The sequence below is a fragment of the Engystomops pustulosus genome, chromosome 8, assembly GCF_040894005.1.
Source record: "Engystomops pustulosus chromosome 8, aEngPut4.maternal, whole genome shotgun sequence".
NCBI lineage: Eukaryota > Metazoa > Chordata > Amphibia > Anura > Leptodactylidae > Engystomops > Engystomops pustulosus.
In genome coordinates, this window is record NC_092418.1 from 78,549,300 (window position 1) to 78,573,215 (window position 23,916).

At 40.8% G+C, this 23,916-nt stretch overlaps 1 protein-coding gene across 2 annotated transcripts in view; it reads right to left on the minus strand.

Annotated features, from left to right (window-relative positions):
- Window positions 1-4,477: 4,477 nt before the first annotated feature.
- Window positions 4,478-23,916, minus strand: part of BARD1 (BRCA1 associated RING domain 1) — a 42,638-nt gene continuing 23,199 nt past the window's right edge. Inside the window, exons 6-11 of one of the 2 annotated variants that reach the window (XM_072121368.1) lie at window positions 23,119-23,291; window positions 11,768-11,873; window positions 10,500-10,632; window positions 9,781-9,873; window positions 6,442-6,539; window positions 4,478-5,265 (exon numbers count right to left, since the gene is read on the minus strand). In XM_072121368.1, coding sequence (XP_071977469.1) covers window positions 4,930-5,265; window positions 6,442-6,539; window positions 9,781-9,873; window positions 10,500-10,632; window positions 11,768-11,873; window positions 23,119-23,291 — 939 coding nt within the window. In that variant the 3' untranslated portion in view covers window positions 4,478-4,929. Of the gene's footprint in view, window positions 5,266-5,386; window positions 5,536-6,441; window positions 6,540-9,780; window positions 9,874-10,499; window positions 10,633-11,767; window positions 11,874-23,118; window positions 23,292-23,916 lie in introns of those variants that run through there. The other variant, XM_072121369.1, reaches the window with a different exon arrangement.

Genomic DNA, 23,916 nt, shown 5'->3' on the forward strand with positions numbered 1-23,916 from the left:
AAACAGGTTATGCAACGGAGTGCCATTCGCCTGGCTGAAACCTGCCTACCTTAAATCAGTACTAGCTTAAGGGCTCTAGTAGTTCGATATCATGAGCAGCATGAAAATTCTGAGTGGTTGAACTGCATACAATTTTGCAAATGGCTCTTGTTCATCTTGCAGAGTTTTATCTCACTACAATACTTGAAACAGAATATATTTTCATACAGCTGAAATCTTTATCACTTGGGACGGCCAGTGAACGCCTCTACCCTTATGATGGGTATCAAATCACATCAATATCATTGAAAGACCTAGGCGAGTAAATTCTACAATTTGCTGTTTACATAGAGATATTCAATGCATTTCAAGAATGCTCCTCAGTCTCAGAAACATAAAATTTTAACTGGGCCAATAAGTAAAATTAGAGGGCACAAGTGCAGTATTTTGAGCACCAAAGTAGGAGGTGCTCACTTGAAACCCATTCTGGCCGGGTGGAAACACAGCACAAAGCCCCAATTTTGCAAATTAGAGATTATAAACTAAAGGTGTTGCTATTCCAAAATCCTGTGACCTGCATAAAATAAAATACTACATGACAGAATGGTGAATAAACCCTTTGATTTCCTTGCATTTAAAGCTCAATCAGTTCACAACTACATAGGCCGCTCATAATCCAAAATAAGCGGTTATTGATTCCAGGCTAATCGCTTAGAGACATTTTGTGTATGCGGTTGAATACCGTTCAAGTTGTATTCTTTAAACAAAAAAAAAAAAAGGAGATAATCATCTTGCGTTTAATAATAGTGTTTTTCAAATCAAATTTATATTAATATGAGGTTTTTTAAGTTTGAGTTACCAATTTTTTTCCTTACACAGTAGAAGTTGAGTTAAGGCTCACCAGAAAATAGGGAACAAGGTCAACAGGAGCCATGGCACCTCCTATGCCTGACTTCATTCTAGTGCCTGGCAAATGGTGTATAATTAGGTGAACCTGAGCGTAAACTCGGGTTTGGCTCAGACCCGTCTGCCATTTAACACCCAGTTGCCAGCAAAGCCATAGGAAGTATTTCAATGCAGACAACGTTTTCCCCAAGAAGTTTGCTTCGTAATGACGTCACAGTGAGTAATGAACCCCGGGAAAATGGTGTTGTACAAGCGCCGCCTATTTAAATGCAAGCAGCAACTTTGTCGGTGGCATCTAAAGAGTCAACACACCAGCAATGATTTGTGAGTGTTACAATGAAGGGGTTAAACATTATTCTGAGGTTCAGGTTCAGTCAAACCTTACTGGTTCAGTTCATCCCTGTACATAATCTAATTACAGGCAGTCCCCGGGTTATGTACAAGATATGGTCCAGAGGTATGTTAAGTCAAAACTGAGAACCAGACAAAAAAAAATTTGGCCCCAGTGACAATTGGAGTTTAAACATTTTTTGCTGTATTGGTACCAAGGATTATCAATAAAGCTTAATTACAAACACCTTACAGCTCATTATTGCAGTCTGGGACTATAGTAAAGCATTCAGAAAGCTTCACCAGAGGTCAGAGGGGTCTGTCTGTAACTATGGGTTGTCTGTAAGTCGGGTGTCCTTAAGTAGGGGACTGTCTGTATCTAGTAATTCATAATCCAAGCAAGCACAATAAGTGTAAAAGCCATTGCCTGGGCCTCGTAGATGGGATTTGTAACTTCAGTATTATATACTTCAATATAAAATCAGTCAGAAGTAGTATCAGAGAAATAAAGACCCCAAATAGTAGGACAGGCAAGTATGTTTGGCAAAGTCAATCATTTTTTTAATCAGTGAAACTATCCAGAGAATTTCAGATTTTGTTGTCTTGCTGGAAAACAGGATCAAGGATCACAGGAAATCTGTTATAGGAGTCCATTCCACCTGTGTTAGACATTTTCTTTGTATGATGAAAACAAACTTGGTATTAACCTACCCCAAGCCAATATAAAAAGACTTTAATTTCCAATTTCCTTTACTGTCTATTTCAGGTACCTGACGAGAACGTTCTAGTGTGAAGTTGGCCACTGTATCTGTACCGTATGGGATCTCTACGGAAGAACGGAAATCGAACTGGAAGAGATTCCTTTGATCTGCATCATCTTAATTAACGTCATGAAGTAAAATATGAACATAAACTAAAAAAAAAAACAAAAAAAAAAACAAACAAACAACAACTATATTTAAAGAGTCAAAAAGATTTAGAACAACGTTGAATAACTCTCTCTGCAATGTTTTGCCTGACCAAAAAAGTGGCAAGTGTCTGTACAAAAAAAAGATCTCCACTTAGTCTGCAGGGTACAGAAATGTCCGTTGCTTCTAGTTGAGGCTCACAAAATAAAAACTAAAATGATTGTCTTTGAAGGGAAAAACAGAATTTCTAAAGTAATGTATATAACATGGGGAGGACATGCAGACTCCATGGTAATGTTGCCCCCTGATACTACAAGGCAATAGGACTAACTACTGAACTATTGTGCTGCCTCGGTCACTGGTTTGCAATACAGGATACATTTTCTCCATTGCTGTGATAAGGTGCAATAACAGCTTGGACTGAAGCAGAGGAACAAAGCTGAAGGACTAAGTTGGCTTCCACTATGTACGCCATCAAAACTACAAACACATTTGACTTGTTTTCTAGGTTATAAATTACCCTCCCATATATAGGTACTGAACATTTTATGCATTCCTGTACATGCTGGGTACAGTATAAAAACACATCGTTACTTTACCAACGCCTTGGAGGTCTTGAAGGGTGGTTGATGTTCCTTTAGCAACTTCACAATTTCCAATATTGTTTGAACTTTTACAAAATGATTTACCAAATTAGTATCATTCACTTACAAAAATATTTCACATCTCAAATATTGTACATTTTCATATAGTTCTAAAAATAAACCAAAAGCCCTGTGTGCCATTACTTTTAATGGAAGCAGTATTTACCAGAGGAAAATTCTAATGACCTATTTAGTATGCGCACCATTCTTCCTGTTTGCACACAATCGCGAAGGATGTATTTCTCTAATAAGGAAATTAGTTGTAGATTTTGCCAATAATGTGCTAGTAATAATGCGGACTAATAAAACCCTGTCCATATAAAGGGCCGTTGTGCAATTTAAATTCTTTTTACCCCATTCCTGTATTCAGGTTCAAAAACCGATGAAATAGTAAATTATGTGACATGTAGAGAAGAATACATTGTGGTGTTTTACTGAAGTGGAATCAAACATTAGTAAGCCTAGATGCGCTCTAGTGGTTTTAACAGCCCTCTTCGTTACTTATTGGACTCCAAGAAAAATAATGTTCAGGCGGAGATCGTTTATTAATTCCTGTTCTAACAAATATACCATGTTTCTCCAAAAATAAGAAACAAAAAAACAAAACATTTTTGCTCATAAAATAGGCTGGAGCTAATTTCACATCTAACCTTCTCTTTATCTTTTAGAATATCATAACTCTCCAAATCCTGAATTCCACTATGTATTGCATAAGACCCCAATGCCATTTAAAACTATGGGGTGTATTTATCATACGTAGGCTAGCCCTGCCCTCCAGGCGCAGCCAGATGTATCAAGAGGATACAAGGATACATCACCTGGCGTAGAAATAAGTGTGTACTTTTCACGTATAATAAGAAGTCGGCGCAGGGACAGGAATGCCATCTGCTGGCCCACTACACAGCTGGCCAAACCCCCTGGCATGAAGGTAGTGGAAAGGGGAAAATAATCACAAGTGCTAAGCAATAAGCTAGCATTTGGCGTAGAAGCCCTGGAATAATCTGTGTCCTAGCCCAGAGGCCTGATAAATACATTGGCCCCAATTTCTCATGTCTAGCAAATGGCACATTCCTTACATGAGCCCCCTCTGGTCCATGTAACTGCTTGTAGGGCATTGCATTTTCAGCACTGGCCATCAATGGGGGTCACCTATACGCTAGCATTAGTTGTGCCAGCGTATAATATATACCTAGCCCTCAAGCTGGATATACAAGGTGGTCTGGCCTGCCTGGCGTAGAGTTCCCCCTCATCCTGCGTCCACTCAGGCTGGAATGGAGTCAGGGTATGAAGAGCGTGCAGGCGATGGAAAGGGACACCCCAAGGTAGCCTACTCCACCCCTGCTGCACCTCTTGGCGTTGCGGTGGTGTAAATGGGAAAACAATCACAATTTCTGGCATTGCACCAGAAATTGCAATATCAGGGCTTGTATGCCAAAATACGGACATACAAGCCCTGCTAAATAACTCCAGAGGGTCATGTAGTTACGGATGAACTTTGGCATGACAAGTTTATTATGATATTAGGGTTTTATACTTCCCCTGGTAAAGTTTGGCTTAATTGGCCAAGCCCTTTAATAAAGCTGGAAGCTAATGGAGATTGTCTATTGTATCTGATAGGTCTATGAAAGCAGTGGTTGCCTTGTGATATCCCAATAACAGAGACAGCACCAACAATTATGGTTTACATTATTGTGTAATAGCACATCAGGATGGCAGATAAACTTATTTTATTAGCATTTTAACAAAAGACTCTTGTTGTAAAGAATGGATAGACACCAAATTGCAAAGATTTACATTAGGGGGAAGGTGAAAAAACAAAACAAAAGGCAAAACATGTAAAATGACAAGTGCCAAATAATGCATTGTATCTGTGTGTTATAGTGGTTTTTTCAATATGGTCAACACATTTAAACAGGTTTCTTGATCGAATGTGTTAAATTAATGGCACAAGAAAGTTAAAGTAGATTATGTAGTCCCAGATTATTGAAGCTAGCTCCACCAGGCAATGGTTAGCAGACAGTTCTTTTATTAGTTCTTCTCTCTTCTGTTAAGCACAATGAAAACATTTGTTTCATCTCTCCATTTAAAATGATATGCATGCACACCAGGCCATGGAGGAGAAACGTTGCATCTTCTAGTCATCTGCAATTTCTCAGTATCTGCTACGTTTGAGGCACTGGCAGAAGGTAAAAGCTGGTGATGCATTCAATCAGCCAACTTGATGGGGCGAACCAAACCTTACCTTGGCGCACCCTGCCAGGAATAAATTTGGAAGTTTTGTCATAGATGATATATTGTGTACAGAACCTTTGGTCAGAATCAGCTTCGGCATGGTATGCTACTGTGTTAATCATCTGTGTTACATCACTATCAGGTTTTGGTTGGCGAATCAGGATTTGACCACCAGCAGCTTTAACCAATTCAATCAGGTCTTCCTTTTTGTGTTCTTTGAAGCATCCAAGGAAGTAAAAATGACATCCATCCAGCAGGTTTGGCAGCTAAGTAACACATAACATAAAGCAAAGATGTAATGAAATGACATGAAGACACCGCTTCTTCCAGAACATTCTGCTCAGCTGAACATGAATGGATAGAAATAATTGACAAAACACAACAAATAAAGAATTCTGTCCTCTTTGTCGGTTGTTGGACTTTCGCCTGTAACTTTGTTCGCAGAAAATCTGCAGTGCACACAGGGGTTCAGTTTTGTTCTGATCAGTTTTTTTGGCCTGTTGCTTCAGTTACCATTGGTTACTCTTCCCCTTTGTCTACAATATTACAAACTAATGATGTTAATGCAAACAGTATTTATATTATGAACCAAGCTAACTCATGTAAAATTGTTCCATCGTGCGAACAATAAACCTAAAATGAATAACCTCTTTGGGACAGAGTCGTACAGAGGCTTAAACGCCATGCATGCTCTGCTGGGGATTCTGCTAAGGGAATATACAAATAAGTTTTCCAGGGTCGTGAAAGGAAAGGAATGCCTCAATGTTACCTTAAAAACATCTTTCCGGAAGTCTTGTAACATTATGTGGGATGATAGCCAAACCAGCAAGTCTCTACTAGAAGGAAAGAACACCCAACTGTTTTGATGTCATTGCACCTTCTCAGTACAGTCTAGAAAACTGGTTTGGATAGGTGAGAGGCCATGAACAGAGAAGAAACAAAAACTTTGAGGACTTTGCAGGCCAACTTTACATGCTTATAGAGTCTTAAAGGCCGGGCATGCCACGCTGAAGACGTTAGGTAAGAGATCAGACCTCCATGATGGATTCTACCATAGAAGCTATGAACGGAGCCCTCTGACAGATGTGAATCTAGCGTAATGCTTAACAGGGATATGTGACATTTAGGCAAAAACCTATGACCCTGAATGAGATATTGGCTTCAACACTTTACAAGACTGTCTTGTGAAACGATCAATTGTTTACCTCTATGCCATCTTCAAATATATACAGGTAATATTATTAAGGTTTGCTAAAAGGAATAAGCAGAGATCTTCACCCCTAAGTGGTGCTATACCATGTGGCCTCATAGGCACAATGGCATGATAATGGAGAGCCAATCTGATGCTGCAATAGTTATACATCATGAAGTAAATACACTATTTGTCTTCTCAAGTAAAATGTGGAGGGTTCTAAAAATGTGAATAAATTTTGAAAATTTACCAGCTGTTCAATATTGAGCCGAGCTCGGTGAGGTCCACCATCTACTTCATGAAGCTCTTCTGGTTCTCGTCTTCTTGTCTCGAGGCAAGCTTTTACCCCTTAAAAAAACATGAGGCAATGAATCATAAGAAACATGGATGGCACATTTCTGACAAGAAACATAATGAAAGTTGGGCCAACAAGTTGGTCTTTGTGCCTTTGTTTATACACAATCACAAGGGAATTTAACACACTGTGTAGCCAAAATGAAATGATACCATGATAGAATGCACACACACAACAGGACAGGATATTGTGCACCAAAAACCCACAAGTGATTAAAGCACAGCATTGCACCCGGCTAATTTGCTGGTGTTCAGGCTTTAAACATTTAGCATAAATATACTGGTAGTTAATGGCTCTCTATTGGGCTTCATTTAGAGGTACATAGTCTCCAAAGTCATTAAAACTTAGCAGTATATCCTGAAATAATTGAGATCCCCACAGTCAGAGTGCTCATTCGAGAAGCTGACTGCACTGTGAACATTTAGATACTTGTTATTGGAAAGGCAAGTATTATTCTGCTTTAGCGTTACTACTATCTCAAGTGGCAGGAATACATTATCCCTAATACACAAAAGGTCTACACATTAAGGTACAGAGAATAGAAAAATGCCTTATTCCTCCCATTACAGACATTTGTGGAATATTTGTAGTGGACAACTTTGTGCACATGAAAAAAAAAGCCAGGAAGACCTTGCCAGGGATAGAGAGGAAAAAGCTTTATATAGGAGCTAAGGCCTAGACACTAAACCTCAAGAACAGTTATAACTGTGTGAATTGACCCTATAATCCAACAGTGAACATGGAATTTAGAATTTTTAACCAAACATATTATGTATGTTTTTTACATTTAAACAATGATAGCACAGACATGTGGCTTTGCCTAAAACAAGGCCTACTTGTATGTGAATGCAGTAATAAAATAGGCTCAAAGCACATGTCCAATAAAAACCATATAAAAAACGTCCTTCACTCTCAGGATCGATTGCAGCTTTGATTTCCATCCAGAAGGAATGCAGACCTGAACAGCCCTCAGAAGAGGACCCTGTATCTGCTTTATATAGGTCCTTTTTGCAATATACAACTGCTGCAGCAAGTAAAAAGGCATGGGAGTGGGGCAAAGGGAAGGAGAAGACCAGATCCCTGATTCCTTTCCAGAAAGGATGCAGCGCGGAGCATTCTCAGAAGATATGCAGAAGGGTGCCCAGGGCAATGGGCAGTGTAATGGGCTAGTGTAAAAAACATACTAGCCATGGTCCTGTTTCAAATCCACCTCAGGCGTCACAATGAGGTAGAAATGAAGCAAGGAGTGAGAAACAGCTCCAGTCCCTGAGGAACCCAATTTGAACAGGGTAAGAATATGGTTAAACCCAGGGTCTGATGGGAGAGAAGACAGAAAGCTGCATTATTCTCCAAAGCAGCAAAGAGGAAGGTCACTTATTTTTGCCAGCTCCCCACATCTGCCTCAAGTGCAAATAAGGGTAATGAGGAGGATGTGTAGATCAGAAGTTATGAAAAAATTTCCTACAAAGATAATGTTGGCCCATAGGTGGGATGGTCACATAAAGAGTAAGTAGGCAGCAAGTTAGCAAGCCAGAGTAGGTAACAGCAAGTATTTTTGAGAGTCACCCATTGCTTACGATGGCAATAGTCCAAGGACTTCTGCAGCATAGCCACCCTGAAGTAGCTACAGATATCTGGCAGGCCGACCACGCCAAAATACCTGGAAAGAGACTAGAGGTCCCTAAGTGGACCCAAACACATGGCTAGGACCTTGGCAAATAATTAAAGGTCCACGTTTATTAGGGATATTAGGCGACAAGTTGCCCAAACCCCCGGGGGCCTTTCCCTTTATGGATGACCGTACTATATGCTTGCGACATATCTGGAGGAAAAGGCAAGCGAGAGTGGCGAGTAGCGTTTATAATAAGATGCAGGGAAGCCCTCAGGACCTGGGGCCTTAGTGCAGACGATAGTTTTTCACTGGAGATAGGTTGTTCAAGAGCACTAGTGCCTTCTGTTGGCATGGCTGGCATGTTCAGAGTCCGATAGGTAAGCCTGAAGAGGCCGGGCCAGAGAGGAATCCTCAGGGTCTCCAGGGGGGACAGGTCAAGGTGCACCAACAAGATTTCATAGGGGTTCTTTGAGGGATCTCTACAGGTCGAGAGATCACAAGGACATCATTTGTGGCAGGTAGCTTCCTGCAGCTGCACATGTAGAAGTTACGGAAGACCCTAGTTAGCATTAGGTTGTCTTCAGTTTTTATACGTTTTGGATATGCAATTGTGTTCTGCTTGACCTTACATTGGCTTCTCTAGATACAAGTATAACAAAAGGAGAAAAAAGCTCCACCAAAACTGCCTGGAAGGAAAACTCTTGACAAGACATTTCTTATAAGCCTAAAACTTTATTATCTATATAGCTATAGCTATTACACACTTATCTAACAAATGGTTGCACGAGAACCACAAGTGTTTGTTGATGGTGAAGTATTAACATAGGTTAACTATATACAGTGAAACCTTGGATTAGAGTGGAATTCTTTCCAGGATCATGCTTATAATCCAAATTGCTCGAATGACCGAATACCTTGGATTACCAGCAGAATTTCATTTGTAAAAAAAGTTTTCCAAAAGGAAATCATTGAAACATAGTAAGCAAAATGCAGAATATGTAGTCATGTGTAGTACAGCAGAATCTAGCCCTGTCATTTCTTTTACTTGTTCTATATTGTGTTGTACAATGAGAGAAAGGGAGGTGGGGGGGGCTCACAATACTTGCATCATGAAATTTTGGTGGTCTTGCAAAACATTTGCAGACCAACTTGCACATTACCCAAGGTTCCACTTTATCTGCTCATCACATATGGCTGTCACAGAGGGGAACCCTCATCCATTTCTGAGAAGCATTAAGGGGAGATCCCACTATGGCAGACCAAATCCATCCATTGATTATTTGCAGACACCATGTAATACTACATATTTCCCCTGTTTAACAAGAGGATTGCAGAGGCAGTAGAAAAATGTTAATCTTTTATAGATATTTCCTTTCACTTGAGGTGCATGTGAAAAATACTTTGTACATGTAAACTAAAAAGCCCCCAACAGTGACAGCTTCATCTCCCTCACCCACTTGAATACAGTCTATTGAAGTGGCATTATATGCCACAGTAATAAATAGCTGGCTGTGTCATGGTGTGAAGAGGAATGTTTAGAGATACATTGGAAGAGAGACTCTAGGTTATGTTGCATAATACTAAATAATTATTTTTCTGGTAGTGTTGGTTTTTACACTTACAAGCAAACCGGAGGATCCAGCATCCAGATAATATTCCCATCATGCACTTCATGGTGCGGAGCGTAGGTTCATCTCCAACTATAACGTGAGTTACTAAAATCAGGAAGAAATCATTTTTTTATGGAACACAATTAGAACATCAACTAAGTCTGCGATTTCCTAAATGTTTTTATTCCAGCCTCTCAGAAATATTAGCTCAAACTAAAAGGAAATCTACCATCGAAATCAAACATGACAAACCAGTGACTCTTACTTCCACTGTGACACTGGTAATCTTCTTATATTATCCCTGGCCTCTTTCCTTTTAAAATGATGCTAATGAGACAAAAGGGTTCTAGAGGTTATTACTAGAGACCAGCTTTGATGTAGTTTCACAGGCTGTTACACTGTGCTGGAGCACAGAGGAGAAGTAGCATGCTCCTGCACAGCCTGTGAAGTCCAAATTTTTAGAATTATGCTCCTGAGCCCCAGGAACATAATTCTAAACTTTGATGTTAAGAGAAAGGAGGTGAGGGATAACAAATATAATAGGATTACCACAGACCTGGGATCTATGAGCAAGTGCCCCTGATTTATCTTGATTTTGATGGCAGATTTCCTTTACATTGGTGTAGACTAATGTGCAGCACATTTAGTACAAATCAATGTAGGGAAGTTTCAAGAAAAATGAAAAGTAACCTTCAGCAAGTGTAATATATGAGCAGTATGTAGACCCTTACCTGAGCTGTTGTAGTTGGAATAAATGTCTGTCTTCAATAATGACACAAGCTTGTTGAGATCAGTCCTCTGAGGGGTAGACAATCCACTTCCTAATACAACAAGGGATCCTTCTCTACACCGTACTAGCTTCTGCTGTGAAGTAAAGAACATGAAAGTAAATACAGGCAGACCCCGGGTTACATACAAGATAGGGTCTGTAGGTTTGTTCTTAAGTTGAATTTGTATGTAAGTCGGAACTGTATATTTTATCATTGTAATCCCAGACAGAACTTTTTTGGTCTCTGTGACAATTGGATTTTAAAAATGTTGAGTTGTCACAAGAATCAATATTAACACTAAAGCTTCATTACAGACTCCTGTGATAACTGTTATAGCTGATTATTGTAGCCTAGGACTAAAGTACAGTAAATTACCAATATCCAGAGGTCCGTTTGTAACTAGGGGTCATATGTAAGTCGAGTGTTCTTAAGTAGGGGACCGCCTGTATCGGTTTTATTATACAGCTTTGGGACTGATAGTCACTAATCCTGGAATAAATTTATTCCAAAAGAATAAAAGTAGTGTTTCACTTACTTTCTTTAACATAAAAATACCTAAGACTGACAGGTCAATGTTATGTCAGCCAGTTTCCTATACTTTATATTCTGTAGTATTTAGCAGATCTCACTACCCACCTCCCTACGTACTGACTTTCAAAACACATTATCCTCTTCCGCAGTGTTCCAAATGTTGTAAAATGAGCAGTAAACACTAAACCACTCAACTATGCTCAAACATGCATTTGAACCAAGAATGCTAACAATTTGCATAAGTAAGGAGCATAGCCCTTTCACTACAGTTCACATCACATCAAGGCCAATATGCAGTACCAAATACAGCCACACTCTTATGGACATTGCTGGGTAACCACACTCACTCATTCTATGAAGGATCGGGCTTCAACATTAAATATGAAAAACCCTTTAAAAATGTTGTGTCCTTCAGAGTCTCTTTGCATACTACCAACCGTAGTGGTGTACTAGTCACTGGGTGATGTCCTAGGGCTCACCAGGGCACCTTAAGAGATGTTCTGCTACAGCTGGTAGCGCAGACCCTTCTTTCTCTTGATTGGTAGGGATGCCAGAGGTCAGATCCCTACTGATGCAGAACTCTTATGTAAAAGGCATAGAGCCGTTTACTATTCGTTACATAATATTAGCACTTACATAAAGTACTACAGGTAATATATTGAATAGTTCTGTGTGTTGAGGCAGACTTTGTTACTTACTGTAGAGCCAGGGCTGTGTATTTGCTTTTTTGACTGTGTCTGCAGCAAAGCCGACTTGATCTCCTCTGTTTCTGCATAGTCTACAGGCCGCCGACCGAATATATTACTGGTAAAACAAGCACAGATGGGTTTTAAGTAAATACAATATGTGACTGGATTCTTAACTAGGTACATTACAGAGAATCAAGTTTTATTTCCCGTGTCTTGTTTCTCTAAAGATTGGACTCTCAACACATACACAAAAACATAAGCCTTGGAATTGCAGTCAAGACAGATGGACCGCAGGCGGACAAGCTGCCGAATCAAACAAGGCGAATAAAACACAGAAGCCAACGTCTCTCTCCTCTCGCACCAATGTCTTCTGTTCGCTGGTAAAACAACATGATGCACACAGGCCTGGGATTCCCCCCTGTACATGTGAAAGTTATATGGTAGAAACCTCAAATATAAAGTTTTGTATTTTCCTTTCCAGAGGATACAATCTACGACCTGTAACTGGGGATGTTCTAAAACTTCTCCCAGTATATGGCATTTATGTTCCACCAACACATACAGCCTTTGATGAGCCCAGCGTTTTCTATAACATACAGTAAGCCGAGGGTGAAGGTGGACAATAGTTGACAAGTCGGTGGTACTTTTAGAGGGAATGAACAATGTGGCAGCATACAATAGGTTAAACAGCATTGCCAGGGCAGAACTTTTGGATCAGCTCTTTTCTGGATACCCTGATTAATTTTGCACTAATAGAAGTCCCCAGTTCTCCTGCATTAATAATGTGCAGGGAGCTGGCACATTACAAATGCTCCAGATTAACGGATAATTGGTTCAGCCTCAGCGCGGCATCCTGGGAGTTCCAGCCCATTAAATACTGTCACGCTGCTCTGTTCCGGCATGCATCAAAGGGGCAGGTATTTGGCCCTTCATAGAGCCAGTTTCTTTCTCAGGTACAATCTAGGATTGGTGACAAATGTATCTCAACATAATAACATCATCAATATGAATACATTAATGGTACAAGCTTAATACACAATAGGCTGTGGAAGTATATCATGTATATAATTATATCATGTATATACCGGTGTTTGTAGATACATCCCTACGCTTGAGGTTATAAAGATTTTTATATATGTCAAAAGGTACTTCACTAAATCTTTACCCAAAGAACAAAAGGATATTAGATTAGGCTGCATCCACAGCAAGTCTGACACAGGGGAAGAAATTTAAGATGTACAAGTCAGAAAGAGGCTTGTGACAGAAACCATATACAGACACTCCCCGACTTAAGGACACACCACCCCTAGTTACAAACGGACCTCTCTGCCCACTGTGACCTCTGGTAACGCTCTGTAGATGCGTTACTTTCGTCCCAGGCTGCAATGATCAGCTGCAAGGTGTCTGTAATGAGGCTTCATTGATAATCCTTGTTCCCATGACGGCACAAATTATTTTCTGTAATTACAGTATACCAGGTCCGACTTGTATACAAATGCAAGCACGGCCGACATTTCTATTGTACAGCGCGGAAGTGTCTGCTAGCTTTATCGGAGGTTTCTGATAACACTAGAAGTGTAACACTGCTACATCTGTTGTAACACTGGGAGCTGCTTACTTTAGTAATACACCAAACAAAGTGTGGGGGTGGTTGTTAGGGCAGAACACACCACCTCCCTACCTTAAACATAAACCTATCAAGTGGAGTAAGTAAACAAGTACCAAAGGATGATTAACAAAATTCAATATACTTTATTAAATAATCAAAAAAGCTTCCCGTGGGGATAAAATCTGGGAACACAAGGATAACAAACAGACTAATACACAATGCACAAGAGCAGGATAAAAAACATAATGAAAAGTGGTACAATCGCTAATGGTACATCACTACTGTCAAAAAAGGACCTAATCCGTCCAAACAACTTGCATCACAGTACATGTCCTCCTGATAAAGGATATGTCCTACATGCCTCAATGGTCTGAGGACAAAAAGGGAAACAAGTTCTATGTATATAGGAAAGAGATAGACCACTAATGTGAAATATACAGACCACGGTGATGTGCAGGGACCCCGACACGTGTTTCACCGTGGTCTGTATATCCTCTCTTCCTAAAGGAATCCTCACCATAGAATTTACAATTGCGAAATTTTTCACAGTCCTCTCCTATTATTTGCAAAAAAAAAAAAAAAAAAAAACACTTTGAAAGAGACGTTGGCTACTTTCAGCTATGGAGAAGACTTCTGAATATCCATTCTTAGGGCTGAAGATGATTCAAATGGGACGCACATAAGGAGATTTGCATAAATGGTGAGATAACTTTAGTAACATGTTTATTGGGGGGGGGGGGGGTTGAATTGACCGACATGTTCTCTTAAAGTGCATATTTATATTGTGGGGTTTTATTGTCAAACAGAGGTAGGGTTTGCCAGCAAACACCCACCGCTAATACCTGTGATCGGTGCTATAAAACTCTTTGCTGCTGGCGCCATTTAAAAGATGGCAGATGTGTGGGCGCCGCCTTCTTTCTTGAGGTTATTGCTCCCTGTGACATCATCAATTACCATGAAAGCATGGCATGGGGCTTGGTTTTGTTTTTTTTACATTGTTTTCATTTTTGAATGTACTAAAAAACACAATAAAACCTACAGTATATACATTTGATATCACTGTGATTGTACCAAATCAAAGAATAAAGTAGGCGCATCATTTGGAGCACACATTGAGTTAAAGTCGTAAAACCTGAGCCCAGAAGAAAGTGACCAAATGAGGTTTTTTTAACCAGTTTCCCCACATTTGGATTTTTTTCCCCAGCTTCTCGGTACATGGTATGAAATAATAAATGGGGTCACTGAGAAGTAAAATTTGTTACGCAGAAAATAAACCCTCGCACAGCTCTGTACACAGAAACATGAAAGTTATAGGGCGTTGAAGGGGTTAAAGCCAATCATTTCCCAGTCTATTTTGTTATAGCTAAAAGGAGTTATTTAAAATTACGTGACATACGTTCAGTTGCCCAATGCAGTTCTACTTGTTTTATTGGACCACATATAAGCAAGTTTTTGGAAATTTCCAAACAGAATATCAAAGATATAAAGGAATAATTTAGACTCACACACGTGAGAAAACTGTATATAATAAATTAGAGCATCCTTATTACTTATAGCCTTTAGTAATTTAGAATATATGATAATTATTTTATTTACAACCACTTAGAAGCAACCATCAGCACACCATGCCATGAAGACAGCCACAGTATAACCCATCAGGTCCAGGCACACAGAGAGAACAGTAGTAGACCCCACTTTGCCTGTTTTTAAGCACAGCCTTCGCTATAAATTATAGAGATGTAAAACAAACCTTTCTTCTCCATTTCAGAGAAAATGTGATGGCTAAAGAACAGAATCCCAGACCCTTAAACATGAAGTGCTTAATGCAAAGCTCCAATTTGCCTGGAATAAGTAAATCCGCACACACACACACCTACCAGAATTTCATATCCTTAGTGAAAAGTGGAGAATGGAAACAGCTTTTGCTAATACTAGTCCTGCTGTGCATGAAAAGCAGGCAGGACAGTCCATTTCAGCTGAAGTGTTTATGAACAACTGTGAAATTGCAAAATGTGCAGATCTAATTTGTCAATGACTTGGCTGGCTGTGCCCAGGCCAGGGGGAGGCACAGGAATTGGAGACTGTACATGAAGAAAAGCCGCTATAAAAATATAAATTAGTTCTGTGCAGAAGATTAACTTAAGGGAAAAAATTAACTAGACCAGCGGGGCAATTAATAGGTCCAATGGTCCAGATCCCATTTTCCATTTGCAGTTTGCTATCTTGCCTACACAGGGGGAATGCTCAGAATGGAGGGGGAAGCAGCCGAACTGTGGAATCTTACAGATTTCAGACCTGAGGAGGACACTTCCTTGTCTCTTATGTGAAGATCTACATACAAACATATCTAGACATACCTTTCCATTACAAGCGCCAAGCATCAGAGAAACCTATTAAGCGGTTAATTGAAAGCTGCTGCAGAACAGATTTTATGTTGTCAAATTAACATACCTTAGGGCTTTCTTAATTATTTCATTACTTCTGATGCTTCAGATGGATGATCATCATAGAGGTCACGATTGTGCTCCCTGGGTATAGATTTGTGTCAAGGCCAGTGCTAGTAATGCTATGCACAACGGTTATAACCCCAACGTTATATTAACAGCTCACGGATGACCTCTGTCTCACATGCTCAATTTGCTAAAGCATCCAAAATCTCAGCAGCCCTACACCCAAAGGGCCAAAATCCTGGTTAACTCAATGAACCATGGCAGCTTAGCCACTTCTGTCATCTCAGATGTTTTGCCAGAGGCAAGGACGACCTTCTTTTTTCACCGACCCAGCATTCACAATGAAAGGAAATCCTATTTTAAATGTTTGTCATAAATGAGTTATCATACAAGGTCTTCTCCTTTCTGCCAAGTTTTATGCAAAACCCTAATGGAAAAACATGTATATGCCCCCTCTACTTAAATCCATAACCACCAAAACCTGATCTATGGGTGACTTGACAAGGGACCTAAACCTTTTAACGTCACGGGCCTTTTCAGTTATTCGGTTTCCATTTTTTGCTCCCCACGGGCCTTTTCAGTTATTCGGTTTCCATTTTTTGCTCCCCACCTTCAAATGACTATTTAAGGACACCCAACTTACAGATGACCCCTAGTTACAGACAGACCTCTCTGCCCACTGTGACCTCTGGTGAAGCTCTCTGGATGCGTTACTATAGTCCCAGACTGCAATGATCAGCTGTCAGGTGGCTGTAACGAAGCTTTATTTATTATCCTTGGTCCAATTACAGCAAAAAAAAAAAAAAAAAAGTAATTTTTTTTTACTACAATTGTCACTGGACAAAAAAATTTGGTCTGTATGTTCAATTTTAAAATATACATTTTTGACTTTATATATAAATTCAACTAAAGAACAAACCTATGAAACCCATCATGTACGCAACTCAGGTACTAAATGTACATGGCTGTATAAGAGCTTGTTTTCTACACAACAAATTGTCCTCCCTAGTGACGTTATCTAATATTCCTTGCCGTGCACTGGAAAGCTGTGATATTGGCCAAAAAAAAAAAGACACAAAGACAAACACACACACACACACACAAAGACAAACACACACACACACACACAAAGACAAACACACACACACACACACAAAGACAAACACACACACACACACACAAAGACAAACACACACACACACACACAAAGACAAACACACACACAAAGACAAACACACACACAAAGACAAACACACACACAAAGACAAACACACACACACACACAAAGACAAACACACACACACACACAAAGACAAACACACACACACACACAAAGACAAACACACACACACACACACACACAAAGACAAACACACACACAAAGACAAACACACACACAAAGACAAACACACACACAAAGACAAACACACACACACAGACAAACACACACACAAAGACAAACACACACACACACACACACAAACACACAAAGACACACACACACACACAAAGACACACACACACACACACAAAGACACACACACACACAAAGACAAACACACACACACAGACAAACACACACACAAAGACAAACACACACACACACACAGACAAACACACACACACACACACAAAGACACACACACACACACAAAGACACACACACACACACAAAGACACACACACACACACAAAGACACACACACACACACAAAGACACACACACACACACAAAGACACACACACACACAAAGACACACACACACACAAAGACACACACACAAAGACAAACACACACACAAAGACACACACACACACAAAGACACACACACACACAAACACACACACACAAACACACACACACACACACAAAGACACACACAAAGACACACACAAAGACACACACAAAGACACACACAAAGACACACACACACACAAAGACACACACACACACAAAGACACACACACACACAAAGACACACACACACACACAAAGACACACACACACAAAGACACACACACACACACACACACACAAACACACAAACACACACAAACACACAAAGACACACACACACACACACAGACACACACAGACACACACAGACACACACAGACACACAGACACACAGACACACAGACACACAGACACACAGACACACAGACACACAGACACACAGACACACAGACACACAGACACACAGACACACAGACACACAGACACACAGACACACAGACACACAGACACACAGACACACAGACACACAGACACACGTAATTTTCATGATGGCTCTGTTTTTTTTTTCAAACTTTAAAGGGCACCTACCACCCGGATAGGTAGAAGGGGCGGTAGGTGGATGGATGGGACGTGAGGAGAGCTTTTTTGGGCTAATCCTCACGTCCCGGGTGTCTTTTACAAAACTTTATTACATGTATATGCCAATTTTTTTATGCGGCTACTGGGGCGTGGAGTAGCCGCGATTAGTAGCCTCATGTCCAGCTACTCCACGCCCCAGTAGCCGCATAAAAAAATTAGCATATACATGTAATAAAGTTTTGTAAAAGACACCCGGGACGTGAGGATTAGCCCAAAAAAGAGCTCTCCTCACGTCCCATCCATCCACCTACCGCCCCTTCTACCTTTATAGGTAGAATCGGGGTGGTAGGTTCCCTTTAACTGTGTGCTCCTAGAGACAAATCAAATGTATTCTTTGATTGGGTACGATCACAGCAATACCAACATTTATATAGGTTTTATAATGCTTAAATAAATTTAAAAAAAAAAAATGTTAAAACCTTTTGGTTTATTCAAAATTGAATAAGATGCAAAATGGAGGAAAAGTGGAAATCCTGACATTTGGGTGTTCGTTTTATTCCAAGTGGTGAGCCACATAACGGAAAAATATTCATATTTTGATGGATCTGGCATTTTAGAATGCGGCGATACCAAAGAGGTTTATGATTTTACTATTTTTAAATCAGTTCAAGGGAAAGGGGGGGGGGGTTAAATTTATTGGTTTTGTAATTTTTTTCAAAAAATATTTAAACATTTTTTTTTTTTAAATAGTTTTTGTAGACCCCTTAGGGTAATTGAAGCCTAGTGCATCTGTATCGGTTTGTTACTCACAGAACGTTCAAGATGCTGCCTAAAGCCAGGCCTGCGAGTTTAACCTAAATTTCCGGCTGTCTTGGTAACTAATCGCTGCGCCCCCAATGACTTACCGGGAGCGCCAATTAGAATGAAGATGGCGGCTCCCATGCTCGCACCCTGTGAGACCTCTTCATACTAACCCCTACTGGATCAGGACGTTCAGGACTGCCCAAATGTGGTACAGAGTTAAAGTGATTCCTTCCAAGTAGACTCTATAGCTACAAAGAAGTTGTGCCGGTTCACTTTATGTAGTGCTCTTTAATACACTGCTCACATAGTTGACCCCAGTTCACATCCCTTTTAAGTCTTCAGTTATTTGCTTCAGGCAGGGTCAAACAGACATAAATGGGGCACATTTACTAAGTGTCCGCGGACCGCATTTCCATCAGGTTTCCTGACTATTTGCGCCGCATTTAACAGGGGTTTTTGGCGCACGTGATCGGATTTTGGCGCAGTTGGACTAAGCGCGGGATTTAAAATTCAAATTGTGTCGCAAGACATGCACTCACATACACCGTGAAGAAGGTTAACTCCGACGGACCTCAGAGGGGAAACGACACATTAAGGATATCGGGAACCGGACTTCATCCTCGTCGGACAGTCCGGATCGGGGATCGCGACTGGACCGGATAAGTAAATGTGCCCCAATAGGTACAAGTCTTTCCAGTCTTCCCCTGTTCAGTGTCTTCAGCCACTCCTGGTTTTAGCTCCCAATAACTTAAGCCCTGATGTTGTGTTCAGACGTGATATCAACATCTCATTTACGCTAAATGCAACGTCAAAGCAATGGTAATGCACTGTAAATAGTAATCACAATTAAAATGTGGTGTGTACTGGGCCTTAGAGCTCTTTAAACTGAATTACAGGCTGCTGCGTATTGAACCATTATACAAAGTAATTAATCCTTAAAGGGAACCTGTCACCAGGAGACCCATTTTTCCCCACAGAGCATAGTACATACACTGCCAAAGTGTTTTTGTATAAAAAATAGGTTTTACAGGAAAAAAAAGATATGTTATATTGTACCTTTCATTAGCATCTGATGTGTGACTAGGCAGCTGCCTATTGGGAGGGACTGGAAAGGAGCAGTTCCCCCCCCCAGCCTTGGGAAACATGTGACCTTTTCAAATATATGAATAACTCCCCACACTCAGGATTGGCTGTAGAGGAGCAGGGGGCGTCGCTAAGCCAAGTGATGGGTGTTTTCATATATTTGTCACATGGAGGAGCTGTTCCCCAAGGGTGGGGGGGGGGTAGGACTGCTCCTTTCCAGCCCCTTCCATTTGGCAACTGCCTAGTCACACAGCACATGCTAATGAAAGGTTTTTTTTAATACAAAAACACTTTGGCAGTTTATGTACTATGCTCTATGGCAGTGATGGCTAACCTATGGCACTGGTGCCAGAGGTGGCACTCAGAGCCCTTTCTGTGGGCACTCAGGCCATCACCAGAGATGACTCCAGGTATCTTCCTGCAGTCCCAGACAGCCCAGGACTTGCTGTGCACAGAGGTATTTTAAAGTGACAGCTCTACCTGGGACTATTTTCTGCTTTATTGGTGTCCTCAGGGAGCTGGTATCAATGAAAACTGTGACAGAGCAGGGAGTATAAATCACAAATAAATTTCTGTGTTGGCACTTTGCGAGAAATAAGCGGGTCTATGTTGAAGTTTGGGCACTCGGTCTCTAAAAGGTTTGCCATCACTGCTCTATGGGGACTGGGGGAGTGCTAAAAATGTGTCTCCTGGTGACAGGTTCCCTTTAAGGGGTGGGCAGGATTAAACATTTTTGGAGGTTGTTGCAGCTACCAGTAGTATAAACCTGTAACTACGCCTATATATTTCTATATCACACCAAATAATTGTATTATACACTGTAAATAGAAAACAAATTAAACAAGAATGTTTTGCAATATTTGGCAAAAAGTTTAAGGTCAAAATAAAGGCAAAGATTTTTCAACTCACAGATCCCATGAATAAGGTAACCATATACCCATTTTGTTAATATTAACTCCATTTTGTAATTAATCCCCGGATTAGGCAGGCAGACGATGTGTGAACGTGTGATAAGCCAGCATGTGAATTTACAAAGAATTCTTAGAAATTTTATCATCATAGGGTAGTAGGAGCTCTTCTGCCCTTACGCTCTGGTTTAGTCCTGTGTGTTGGATGTTTTACCTTACCGCTCTACAACTGCATAACAGCCTTAGGATGACAGCAGAAACAAACCTGCAAGATAATTTTGCTTGTGGAGCAGCTGAACAGCTGGAGTTTACAGACTGGGATGACCAAGTTTGATGCCCCTAGGCTCTAGTTAGCAGCTGGTGCACATTAGGTCGGTGGCACAGCTTTGAAAAACAAATGTTCTTGGTACTTTCTAGATCTATGAGCTTGTTCCGCTTTATGGTTACAGACTACAAACCAAATCACATGTGTAGTGAGTCCTGTATTAGTAACCAGTCTTTCTGCCACCTCCTAGGCACAGCAGAGGCATCTGTGGTCACACAGCAGGTCAGTAGAATTCAGTTCTGCTTATATTCCTAAAGTCTCATCTGTCATGGTCTTGTGACTGGACCTCACATTCCTATGACACACAGGCTGCAAAGCCCCACAGCTTAGACGGACATGTCAGCGTCACCAAAGTGGAGATTCACAGGAAGAAAAAAGGGAAGCCAATCAGTTATTCTGCAAAAGTAATACACCCATTCCAAGAAGACTGACAGGGAATAAGAGAAAGGTTCACAGCAAATGCTTTGTGAGCTCTGAACTAGCTGATCCACATGCAAGGATGTTATAGAAGGTAGGTCTGGAAAATACAGTAAATTTGCCCAAAACATAACAAAATAGATGCCCTCTTTCTCCTGGGATGGGAAAAATAGAATACATGAGAATCAGTTGTTTAGAAAAAAAAAAAACATCTCATAAAGCATTGAAAATCCATTCAGTCACATGGCCGTTTTAAGGTCTACAGTCTGGTGCCCATAGAGGTCTATTACACCAGGTCATGGTGCAGTGTGACCGAGCCCGATGGCCATGCTGCAAAATATAGAACAGGTGCCATTTCCAGCCTGAATTGTAACACGGCTGCTCATCTTCCTATGGGGAAGGAAGGGGTGAGGAGGGACCTGCTCCCTTCTCCACCTGGACTTGTTGTTCGGCTGGATTTCGGCCCAGGTGAAGCATGCGGTTGCGGTATATATATTATATGGCTCTTACACTGAATGTTAGATGTAACACACAAGGTTATGGATTCTCCTGGTAGAATCCAGCTCGTGTTAAAAATGTCACTTCTTCAATGTTACATTCTCCTAGAACCAGCCACAAGAAAAAATACTCATAACTCATTTTTTCCCTTGAACTACAGAAAGCAAGGAAACAATGAAAAGCACAACCAATAAAACACAGTCAAGCAGAAAGCGCTGCTCACCATTGCCTCATGCAGTCACACTGCAGTAGAATCTGCAGCAGCCAAGTGCCTGTACACCAGCTGCATACCTAAGCAGCAACGCAGACCATACAGCGTCTGCTAACAATGGCCATGACATTACACTACGATCTAAAATAGCAGTCTGCTCTTCCCCCCTTACAATGGCGAGGACGTGCCCCCCCCCCCCCCTCAACATCAGCTCATTCATATAGTAGCAATGCAAATCAATTCTGCCTTCGATAAAGTAAATGTTACAAGGGACGGTAACTAAAATCTTAAAGCAACGTGATCACTACCATTATCACTTTTTTCTGATTATTTCATGTTTGTATTACATCAAGGACAATGAAAGAAAGATTTTGCAGTAACAATAATCCTTTTCTTAGGTGAACCACTTGAGGATTTTGTGTTTCCATCATCTTGCCGCAGAGACGAGCCTTCCTTTCAAGAGACAATTATGGCAAGAAACTAATGATTAAATCAATTTTTGTTCGGTTGTACAGTGAAAGTGCGGAACAATTATGAACGCTTTCGCGTCTCTGACAGATTTTTAAACAGGTTTTCTGAAATAATTGCAGAGAATGACGTCTAATGATGTGATAAGTATCTGTCTTTACTTAAACCAAATTCTCCCGAGCTGTGCAAACTAGATCAATCCTACTACAGCCACAGATCTGACAGCCCAACATTACCAGGCAATATGCATCCCAATACTGCAATACTTACACAGCATCTTGTGGCGCTCCGTGCTGGAGGAGGAGCCGGACGATGGCGATGTGCCCATTTTTGACGGCGTCGTGAAGAGGTGTGTCATTCTGATATCCTGTAGTATTCACCAGAGCGTGGTGTCCAAGCAGCGCCTCTACTACACCTGTGTGTCCGTGGTTACAAGCTTCATGCTACATGTATGGAAAAAGAAATAATTACCAAAAATATCCAAATAGTTAGGTACCAACATTTCTATGGTTGATATGTAACTAATGTACCTATAACGAAAAGAGTAAATCAGAACAAGCCAGAATAAGTTACCTTGCTGGCCAACTTACATCTCAAGTCAAAAATACATCCAAAAGTCAATAAGGAATCAAGCAGAGTGTTCAATTACTATTAATAAAACAAAGTCAATAGAATAGAAAAACGCTGGAGACTGGCAAGTCACCTAGCGGGATGTCGGCACTGCCAGACCAGGAGCGGGGGTAATTGATGGCGGAAACACAGGCATTGCACTTCGGGCTTGGTATGCTTAGGATATGTGTGTGGTGCTCAGCTGTTCAACCAGGTAGATGATCCATACAAACAAATAAAGACAAGAGATAGCGGCACTCACCCAGGAACCTTCTTTATTCAGGTTGATGTAGCACAAGAAAAACTTCGGCGACGGGCCGTTTCGCGCACTCCTGCACTTTGTCTAGCCGTATTGATACGGCTAGACAAAGCGCAGAAGTGCGCGAAACGGCCCGTCGCCGAAGTTTTTCTTGTGCTGCACCTCCCTGTCTTATGCATCAACCTGAATAAAGAAGATTC